This window comes from Crassostrea angulata, chromosome 3 (assembly GCF_025612915.1).
Source record: "Crassostrea angulata isolate pt1a10 chromosome 3, ASM2561291v2, whole genome shotgun sequence".
NCBI classification, from domain to species: domain Eukaryota; kingdom Metazoa; phylum Mollusca; class Bivalvia; order Ostreida; family Ostreidae; genus Magallana; species Magallana angulata.
The window spans coordinates 16,650,781-16,662,492 of record NC_069113.1 but is presented as its reverse complement, the minus strand read 5'-3'; the positions used below and the strand labels follow the sequence as shown (position 1 = coordinate 16,662,492).

The following is an 11,712-nucleotide window of genomic DNA, read 5'->3' as shown; positions in this document are numbered from 1 at the left end:
ATGACATATATTGTTGAATTAAAAACAGACAAGAGCAAAAAGATAAAAAATATAGATTGCCAAAACTGTATTTATCTTAAGTATTTCATAATAGAGTATTACACTGTCAAACTCAATTTCATATTTGCTATTTATAATGTCTTAAAATGTTGAGAACGGTAACGTTATTCATTTATGTGAGCAGTAATTGGACCAGAATAACGAAGGCATTTGCACACAACTGGAAATACAGGTATAAGCAATATTGTACCAAAATTGAAAAAAAGAATGTTTTATATAATTCACTCCAGTTTGTTATCCGTCTGTTGTTTTTCTAATTCTGTCTTTACCTTTGGACTATAAATTAAGAAAATTTATGAGATACAGATACTTTTTGAAAGATACCAAAAAGCTTATAGTTTTCCTTGCAAAACTGTATTAAAATTTCTTTCTTTTTTTTCAAATTGTGAATCGTTTTAAAAATCTATTATTAAGATAGGCTTACTATGTTCGAAATTGTTTGAGAAGATGTATGAAGAATCCAAAGATCAAATTCAAAGAGAATACATTGTATATCTGAAATTATTATAACGTTTACAAACCTGCTATATAATTTAATGAACCCTTTTGCCTTTTTGTAATTTTTAAACATTATTTAGGCAGGTCCAAAATTTATACTGTTGTCAACAGGAATTTTTCAAATACAATGTACAAACTGTAATATATATTTGATCTTGAATAGCTCCGACGTCATATGATTGACATCGATCTTTGAACTATCGATTAATTTGAATTCAATATATTCATGAGTTATTCTATAAAGAAATAATAGAAACAGCGGTTAAGGAAGGAGTGAGTGGGCAAAGGCGAAAGTAACCACCATGTCGACACAGATTTTCATTATGACTGGGTTCTTATTATTTCTTTTTTATCTTCATCTAGGTAAGTTGATTTAATAAATGCGATGATAAGGTTGTATTATATTCTTTTTTATATACCATGATTTATTTTATTTTCTTTGTTCTACTACATGTATTACCTTTTTTTTCCTTTTTCTATTAAATATAACATTGCATACAATTATATCGATTAAAAGTATTTTATGTAATAATATTGAGAAAAATTCTCTTCTCTTAACATAAAACTGCTAATAGTGAAAATCCCGTTAAATCTGTGTTTAAAATCAAATAACACAACGCTTAATTTTTTCTTTAACAAAAGGTAACTTCTTTTTTAATATTTAGCTATACAACAAAAAAAGCAAAAACGGGTATATATTTAAATCTGTCAATACAACTAAAAACCCGGAAGAGTTGAACATATCCTTTAAATTAGATAAAAATAAATGTAAGTCACTGAAATCATCCGCTGTTTAATATAAACTGTGTTTTCAACTAAATTCATAGATTGAATTTTGAGGGGAAATAATGGTGTATGTTTCTGAATTTTGATTTTAAACTTTTCGGTAGGAAGAAAAAGGTACCCATGAATAAAATAGGATGCCAATCGAACAAGCAGTTCACTAGCTTCGGTTTGAGATTCGGTTCGAGTTTATACAAGGGTCATTCAATATGATTTTTTCTTCAGTGCACGTATAGATTTTTCAGAAGAGACATCCACTCCTGAATTGTTTTTCTACCATAGCCCACGATCAAGAACATTTACAGGTCATAAGCAATTTATTTTGTGTCAAATTTAAGCTTCTAATCATTTTCCATTACAAGATATGGCCAAGACAGGAATTTTGCATTTTTAAATAATGACTTTGAACAACTAAACCTGGGTCAAATTCATGACGCACCCTTAGGTCAAAAGCAATATTTATGTGAAGTAGGAACATCCAACGTTTCTCTTGAACTTGCTCAAATGACTTTGGGTCAAAATCATGACACACCCTCAGGTCCTACGCAATCTTTGTGTGAAGTAAGAACTTTCAATGATTCTCCATAAGAAACATTGACAGAAATCCTGTAGCTTTTGATAAAAACACGATTTTCATTTTCAATATTTTGTCATATTTTAACAAAATATCCTAGAGTGTTAGAACTCGAATAGCTGCCGTCTGTAGCTCCCGGTCTGAAAAAATTTGGATGGACAACCAAGGAGGTACAAGGCCAATCATTGAAAAAATTGTGTATTTATTGCGCACAAAAACGTGCGCTAGTTTTGAGCTGATTAATCTTAATGATACACAATTCCTGTGAAAACAATTAACACCATTAAATTATTCATGCAATTTACTACCGATATAGTCTCTTTACTTGTCTCAGAATTTCTCCGAAACACACTACCGACCATGGAAAACCAAGTATGTTAAATTTACATCGAGAACGGGGGTCGCCATTTTTACATGTGAACAATCTGCACCACTCCACTCCGTGATGGTGTTTAATAGACTATCAGAGACAAGTAATAGACAATATAGTAAAATTTTGAAAGAATAATTGGTATTTGCAATTTACATTTAAATAGATTGCAAGAAAAGGTGAGTTCTGCCCATCAAACCCTTTCTATGATTAAGAATTTGAAATTCATTTTAATGGATGGTATGTATGAAGAACCTGCATTTTAAAAATAATTTAATTTGTGTGTTTCAATTTACAAAGAAATCAATAACAAAATTTTTTGGGTTTTTTTTCTGAAATAACAGTTAGACATTTTATACCAAATACTTCTTGCAATCGTAGAGTACAGAAAACCATAGTCATAAATATGTAATGTGTTCTAAAGATAAGGAATTTAAAAGTTAAATCGATAATTGTCTGGTATTATTTTAACTTCCTCTTTGATAATGTTCAATAGACTTTTAAGATTTCTGATTTTTAGATGATTGATGAGTGACATACAAACATTATCATACATGGGATTTGGAGTAAATTTAAGCTTCGTGTTCCTAATCGGCGGTCCGATTCATACGATTGATATAAAAAAGAAACAAAGCTATTAAATATATTTCTATTCTATAAATATTTTTACTTATCAAACAAAAAATATTTCGGGACTTTCTTGTGAAATGCTTTGTTTAAAAAAAATTATGCCAGTCATGACAATACCATTTAGAAAAGATTTTGTGGTGTTTCTTTTTTCTACATGGAAGATATTGAAACAGTATAATCTTTTAATTATTTTATTTGAAACATTTCAAGGCATTTATGATTAAACTTTAATAAAACCATAAAAATTCAACCAAAGACCTATATTGAGTTCAAAAAATTATTTTTAAAAATCCTTATATATGATAAAATTTTAACTCTCAGTTAAAGTTTCATTTTACTCTTGCAAATGTTTACCTGGATATTCTATTTTCAGAACAAAGAAGTAGTTTATAATCATAATTACAAACTTTTCGTCTGATTTTTAATATACAGGATTTCACTATTTTAATCGAAATGTCATTTTAAAAGCACGCAATTGAAGTGATACTATACTCAACAGAACGTTTTATATACATATATATTTGATTTAAGTTGTCCGTCGTCATGCATTGGACATAAAACTATCAATATATTTAAATTCAATACATTTACGGGTTACTGTATAAAGAGATAACGGCAGCAACGGTTAAGGGCGGCGTAGTTAAAGTGCAAAAGCTGCGTTTAACCACCATGTTAAAACAGATTTTCATCATGACTGGGTTTTACTTAATTTTTTTTTATCTTCATCAAGGTAAGTTTTTTTTAATTTTTTTATTTGATGTGGCATGTTTAATTTTTTTTCTTCCCATTTTATTTTTCGATTTTCTTTTTTTACATAAATTAAAACTTTGCCAGAACTATATCAACTGAAGGAATTGCTGAAGAAAAATATGAAGAACAAATTCCTATTTTTAAAAAATATTTCTTTTACAATGAAACCCCGTTTAATCATGCAATAAGAATTTGATTAAAAAAAACGCTTGATTTTTTGTTAAATATTGACACCTTGTTGTCTAATACTTTGCTTAACATAAAAAATGATACAAAATAAATTCATATTTACCTTTAACAATACCGCTAGAAACCCTATAGAGACGAAAATATCTTATAATTCAATTAAAAATTCATAGTGAAGTATTAATTGGCTAGCAAAAAACAATGATGTGTGGTACATGTACAATTGTATTTTGGAAATTCCAGATGGTGCCACTGTTTTGATGGCTGAATACTGAAAAAAAGAGATTACCATTTTATTTTTGTTTAAATGCCCGGGGGGGGGGGGGGGGGGGGGGTCTGGTCCTGGGGATGGGGGATGGGGATTGTTTTAAGTAAAACATGTACACTAGCCATCTTAAGTTTATTCATGAAAACTTATACACATAAAAGCTATCTTGAAAGTTAACAACTATGGGTAATTGATTTCCCATCAGAGTCTATCACATTTTCAGTATTAGATGACGCACAGAAGAAAAAGCACGAGCTTAAAGTTTTTAGCTCACCAGAGCTGTATGCTTTTCTAATCACCTTTTGTCCGGCGTCCGTCTGTCTGTAAACTTTTTACATTTTCGATTTCTTCTCCAGAACCACTAGGCTTTGGCCAGAGCAATATTGGGTAAAGGAAATTCAAGTTTGTTAAAATTAAGGGCCACGATCCTTTTTAATAGAATAATTAAGAATTAATGAAAAATGGTTGTTTTCTTATTCTTAAAATATCTTCTTCCAAAAACAAACTGGACAGAAAAACGGTTTCTTATGTGGAAGAATCCTTAGGTAGTGTAGATAAAAAGTTGTTCAAATCATGATCCCCAGGGGTAGGGCGGATTTACAATTTGGGGGAAAGGTCACATTTTTACTTACTTTTATTTTTACTAAGAAACCAAGTGGCCAGAAAAGCTTAAACTTGTGTGGAAGCATTTTTAGGCAGTGTTGACTCCAGTATGTTCAAATCATAATCCCCAAGGCTAGTGTGTGGCCATAATAGGATCGAATTTTCACTTATGAATATCTAAAGAAAAATCTTTAAAAATATTCTTCTTAAAAAACCAATTGGCCACAGAAGCTTTAACTTGTGTGGGAGCATTCTCCGATAGTGTAGATTCAAGTTTGTTCAAATCATGATCCCCGGGATTATGATGAGGCCACAATAATGCCGGGGGGGGGGGGGTTACATTTGAAATAAATTCGATCAATCATAAAAACTCAAATATTATAAAATATGGTGTTACTTATGTGCACGTTGGCATTTATTGATTCTCAATTGTTTAAACTGTGGACAACTGTTTGGCCACACAGGGTTTCAAAGTTTGATAAGCGAGGTTTATATTTGTATGAAGGGCTGTTTAAGATCTTATTGATTACTGCAATGCTTGTTTTTACTACATTGTCGAGATATTTTGTATATGACTACATAAAGCTGATTTTTTTATCGCGATTGTTGCTCATGTTAGCAATGTGACCTATGGGCCTCTTGTCACAAAAGTTATAGATTTCAAAGACCCAAAACCTTTTTGCAAGATTTCAGGTAGGGAGGGGGTCAATACCATATTAAAAAAAACAAAAAGATTACTCTAGAATGGAACTTAATAAAATGCATATGTGCGATTCCTCGACAGGTTTGGTACTTAGTTGACCGTTATGGATTGTTGGCCTCTTGTTTATCTAATAATGTTTGGTCTTCTATCCATCTTTGTAGTTGAAGCTGACTGTGGGGTATCTTCGGCTGGTTACGCTTTAGCTTGTAGTGCTGGATATCACTGCTGTTCAAAGGAAGATCACACTTGCTGTAAAGATGGAACTGTCTGCATGGGGAAAGCGTGCCTGGGATGGAGGTTAGCTGTTGTCCCATAATTCTATTATTACTCTGACATCTGTGTAACGAAATTAGAGGTGGTAGTTGTGCTAAATGTTCTAAATGTCAGAAACAAATTGTATGTCGTGATAAACGTACGTGTATGAACGTATTGGATTTATCTGAAGTCGATTTCTTCTGTCAAATGATGAATTGTTATGATAAGGAATGCGGGGCTAGTGAGTACTTATGTAATGACGATTACTTAAAATTTACCAAAGACAACAAGGCACTTTTCCAAAATAAAAATGTTGATAACACTATAGTGTGCAATATTTATATTCAAATCAAGCCTTTTTTAACATTAGTAACATTGTACTTCCAACAATTTATTGGGTCAAGAGGGTTGAGATATTGTCGTGCATCGCCACATGCATTTACCTAATATAAATATTCCAATAAACCAAAACTGTTCAACCAATGTCCTCAGAGAGCATCATTCAGTCATTCCGACGTTCATAGTCATTGTGTGGCCTTTTATAACCCCGCTCCAAAGGAGAGGGGATATAGTATTGTAGTGAACCCTAGAAAAGAGAAGTACAGTGTATTATTGATGACCATTATTATGATTTTGATGGGGTTTTTTTTTGTTTTTATTTTCAATACAAATACAGCTATACCTTTCATTCACACTCTCGCACACATGTTTAACAGATAACTGTAAAAATATGCTATACAAAGTGGTGTTATTCGACGTTGCACCTCGTATGACATGTTTTATTGATTTCTTTATAGAGCAATGATTGGGGTTGTTGCAGCATGTCTCTTCGGTTTCGTAGTAGTATGCGCTGTTATTGGATATCTAGGTAACTTAAAATATATCAACTCAAGACTTGTAGTCTGTCCCAAATATTTTTGTCACACAGTTTCTTAAATCATTCTATATTTATTAATACATCTGGGTTCAACCGATACTCATTCAATACAATGAACAATTACCAAGATTTCTCCTTTGAAACACCCCCTCTGGATTGTCACTTTTCAATACACGGTTAAAAATTAAAAGTCTACGGTGATTTTACATTGCAAAAGAGATGAAAGTACCCGGGTGATAACATTGAAAAATTGTTCGAGGCATTCCGAGTAACTTCCAAATGGAGAAAATATGTAAACATATCCCGTTATAAATCTCCGTAAAGATATCTGTGATATTTTTCCTCTTATCGATTTTAATTGCACTTCTCTCACAGGTATTCGTATTTTTGTTAAAAAGCGTCCAAATATGCTGTTTTAATATCTTGGACATACTTTAATATTAATGGGTTTTTTTTTTCAAACCTAATTACTTGTATATCACCATTGCAACTTTGGGATTCGAGTACAAACGTAAATTCAATTAATATGTTTGCAGAATATTTGTATGAATTTTGTTGGCAGGTATGAAAATAGTGGAACATTTTTCACCATTATGTGAACGAAAAGTTGAACCAGCTCCAGCTGTATCCGAAGAAGGCAGTACCTAAGAGACAGGCAGAGAGAGAGAGAGAGAGAGAGAGAGAGAGAGAGAGAGAGAGAGTAGTAAAGGACTACATGAAACGGATGTGTGATGTTTATAATAAAATATAATTATATTATATATGTTTAATTATGTATTTTTAATGCGAACGGTTTGACCTACCCGTGAAAACTCATGGGGATAATCTCTTGCCTAGATTTAACGTGTATTCATGGTAACGCAATTATTTATCTTTAGAATATAGTCTGAATATTCAAATATCGTGCAAATAATGCAATTAACTATTCGAATAATAAAAGTATAATTCTAACGTCCCTTATTCTGAAATTTTATAACAAATTTGCAAGCATTTTATACAATTGAAAACGAAGACCCAAAAAGGCCAAATTATATAACCAGAAATAAGTATTGCAGGTAACTTATCAAAAAATCACGTAACCCTGTTTAATATATCATAATGTATTGTGGAAGGAGGGGGGGGGGGGCTACCGTAATAATATCCCCTCAGATTTCATGATGCATACCCAAAAATTTAAACGATTTAACATGCAATTTCCAATCTGGCTACATTGGAATGTTTAACATTTAAGAATATTGAATAAAATTTCCAGTGAACTATTTTGCAACGTAAGCAAATATACAGATGTCCAGAGCATGGTTTGCTTTAATTTTAGATAAAATTCTAGCATTCGAAGAACAGAAGACACAGAGTTCTGTCAGTGGAGAGACTAGGAAGGGAGTGTGGCATTAGCTACAATCATGATTAAAGTACAACCAATGTTAACTCCATTTTGCCTGATTTTCATTTTATCTCATTATTTAGGTAAGATAGTGTGTGAATATTGTATCGTATAAATGGTTTTCATGGCGACTATACTAATGTTTTATGAAGTTTTACACGTATTGTATAGTTATAATCAGTAATATTTTTTATCAAAACGAATTTTCTCCAGATAACATTCTGTTTCTAAATGTATCCACATATTTGATTTTTTTTTTTTTGTTCAAAGCAAAATTTATATTATTTTGAGGCAATTATAACTTTTTGAAAACTACATGTAATCGGATATTTCAAAGCATGCATTAACTTTTTAAATTTGAAAGAAGGTATAATGAAAGGAAAAAAAACTTAATTTATCAAATCATTTCCCCCTCCCTGACAATTTTTTGGTCTTCAGTGAATTATTTTGTTCTGAAGTTCTTTGTGTTAATTAATTTTATACGTGACAAAACCCTACTATCTCTAATTTGGTCGAATCGGTAAATTATCTAAGATAGTTTAATACAAGCTTATCTTTTAAAAAGATTGGTGAGCTAGCGCTGTAGCCATCACAAACACAGAAGCAGATTTCTAAAACATTGGTTTAAATTTCTGAATCGATTAATTAACAATAAGAAGGCAAAGTGGTGTACTGGAATTTTGCTGGAGTGGGGTCTCAATTTAGAATTGTTAATCTAGAGTGGGCTTCACATCGGCAATGGCATAGCTCATTGACTGTGCCTTAACATGCTTAATCATTATGTATATACTGTAATTTCAATGTAAAAATGTTCAAGAACCATTGGTTCCTTTTTGAAGCATTCGTATCTTCTCGGGACTTTCCGACAAACTCGGAAAACATATCAGAAGTTGTTTTCCGAGCTTAAAGGAATTTAAGATAAAGATAGCTTTTTATCAAAATATTGAAAATAACTTTGCATTTTAAGACCTGGGCTACTGTTACTTTTTGACATTTACAATAAAACACATAACTTCATGTGAAGATGAAAAAACGAAATTCAAATGGTACAGTTTATCTATCGTAGTGCAGTATTCCCAGAATCCCCTACTATGGAGTCGAGCATGCGTATTCCAGTGAAAAAGACTAACGTAGTTGCTAGCGCTCGAGAGCGCTAGCAATTACGTACAGTTTAAGGTATCCCACTCCTCAATGTTGTTGTATCAAGATTTTCTTGAGAAGTATATCATTGAAATATGTAGACAAAACATACTTAAAAAATACAAAGATAATGGGGGGTCAGTATCCATCCCTCTGAGTTATGGCCTATTTAATTTGACCTTTTCGCACCTAAAATGCAATTTCATCCTGATTAGGATTTGTTGTCAGTATTTTTGATTAAGCGAACTTATTTCTTCAAATATTGTTTTTAATTATGCACAATGGTCACACTGAATAGAGGGATTACGCAAAAAATTTGTACGAAGCTGCATAATTTTTTTGTGACCTTTTTGCACTTAAATTAGACAATTTCTATAATAGTTACAATTTGATTTGAAATAAAAACTTTTTGAATATCAAGAATTTTATAAGATTAATCCAGTTTGCCTAGATATGTATTCAGTATCATTTTGACATAATATAACATGGGGGTCAGTGATGTCAAATTTTAAATATAGGGCTTCAAAGGTAAAATTCTCGCAAAATTTGGCTTAAAAAATTCAGACATGTTCTATATATTTGCATGATTTTATGCTAAACGGCTATCACATTCTCAAGATTTGATTTTGTACATGCCACACAGAACCTATAAAATATGTTACAAACCTATCAAATGTTAAAAATGTGAATAATGAATAAAGTATAATAAAAAGAAAAGTATATTGAAAATTCATAAAATTGCTTGTTTCTGTCACCCTTCCGCACGAAAAAATAGTTCCCCCAAAAACTTGTTTGTTTCTTGAATTCAAATGGATTTTCTTTATGAATGTTGTTTAATTATGAAATAATAATCTATCTGTGATGATTAAATAAATAAAATCATATTCATTTCAAATATAATGATCATCTGCGCAATGAAATCAAAACATGAGGAGTGAGATACCTTAACAAATATATGTATATATATTCACTGAGCTTAACTACCGTAGTGGCAAACTATTTCATAAAACATTACCGTTTTATCAATAACTATTGCAGGCTTTACATTTCATATTTAATGTTATCAAGGTTAAAATGTGTTTATCTGTCCCACAGAAAAGCAAATTGTTACCTAACAGCAGTAATATTCCCTGGTTAAAACAATCAATAAGGAACACATGTTAATGGTTCGAATGCAATCTTAACTTTAATTATGATCTATAGACTGTTTAGAACACAAATGCTTTCAACCATTCAAATTATACACAGTCAGCTAGTCTTAATTATTTTTTTTTTTATTTTTTTTATTTCTATTTTTTTGTTAAAATGGGAAAACCCTAAACGCAACAAATTATCATTGATTCAGAGATCAAGGGAATTTTTCTATCTGCAGTAGTCAATATGGTCATATGCAAGATAGCGACTGCATAACAACGTTGCTTAGTAAAATACCAGTTATACTTTTGAAAAAGACAAGACTTTCGGTTTCTTGTTTCATAAAAACAATGAGCATCTGTGCTGGATTAGAAGAATCGATCGTAGATTTGGAACGGATAATTGGACGTGCCTTAAAATTGTGCTACGTGTCAGTTATGTAACTAATTTGACAATGACGTGTAGCAATTGATGACTAATCGGTTTTTTGAAAGAAAAAAAAACTGGGAAACCACTTTTTGTGTTGAAACTTGGCTGATTTATATATTAAAACTTAAAGTAAGCAAACTTTGTCATCTTTCTACAAGGTAGATTAACTTTGTTATAAGAATTTTTTTTAAAAATGACATATAAGGGAAAACAATTAAATTTTGCAAAATATCATTAATCATGCCCTGAAGTTAAGTTGTGATGAAACAGGGATAATCCTAAATACCTAGGGATATGAGCGGTTTCGTCATCATTTTCAGTGGTAAACAATATTGCATGTGATAATTTTATCCAAAATTATGGTTTGTCAATTCGACCAGATACTGTTGTATCCTCTTGTAAAAGAATGTATAGAATATATCATAGACAGAAAAGGAAAATTCTAAATCGTATCGATGTAAAATTTCATTTCTTTCCTACCTGTGGTGTTTGTTTTTAGAGATCGAAGACTGATCATGACAACTAAAAGATAACATTTGACATTAAAACAGTTTTTTTTTCTTTCTTTTTTTGTGTCGGATTTGTTTATTGACAACCCCAGTGGAAGTACTCAAAAAAAGAATACTCCATACTTAGTGCAAAATGCTCCAGGTCAAATTGACGAGAACTGCAGACTTGTTGAATATATTTAGAAGTTTAGTTATTTTTTAGAAAACTAATAAAAATTATTTAATTTTTTTAACGTTTTATTATTCTGTTTTCTTCGATGTTTCGCCAGTTTTCTTTGCATATATAAATAGAGCTGCATACATGCATCTGTTAATTTATTGGTATCAAGATAGAATATATCTTAATTGTGTAGTAGGGGCGTTCGATTCTTGTGGAAACTCGATGTTTTGTGAGTCTGTCTACCATAGCTGTTCAATAGACACGTGTTGTGTAGGTGGATCAGTGTGTGCAGGTCCTATCTATTTATCTGTCGGGTAAGTTATGTTCGTATCTGTATCAAGTGAATATTTGGCATAAAATTCATATCAGTGTTTGAATAAATCATCAAATTAAGAGGTTGCA

At 31.2% G+C, this 11,712-nt stretch overlaps 1 protein-coding gene across 2 annotated transcripts; it reads left to right on the top strand.

Moving 5' to 3' along the window:
* The first annotated feature begins 824 nt into the window (after window positions 1-824).
* Window positions 825-7,531, top strand: LOC128178487 (uncharacterized). Of its 2 annotated transcripts, none has more exons than XM_052845683.1 (4): window positions 825-921; window positions 5,587-5,722; window positions 6,478-6,548; window positions 7,120-7,531. In XM_052845683.1, exons 1-4 carry the CDS (start codon window positions 861-863, stop codon window positions 7,203-7,205), a joined length of 354 nt encoding a protein of 117 aa, XP_052701643.1. In that variant the 5' UTR covers window positions 825-860; the 3' UTR covers window positions 7,206-7,531. The 2 variants fall into 2 exon arrangements, with proteins under 2 accessions (XP_052701643.1, XP_052701642.1); XM_052845682.1 differs by lacking the exon at window positions 825-921 and adding an exon at window positions 3,489-3,645.
* The last annotated feature ends 4,181 nt before the right edge of the window (window positions 7,532-11,712 follow it).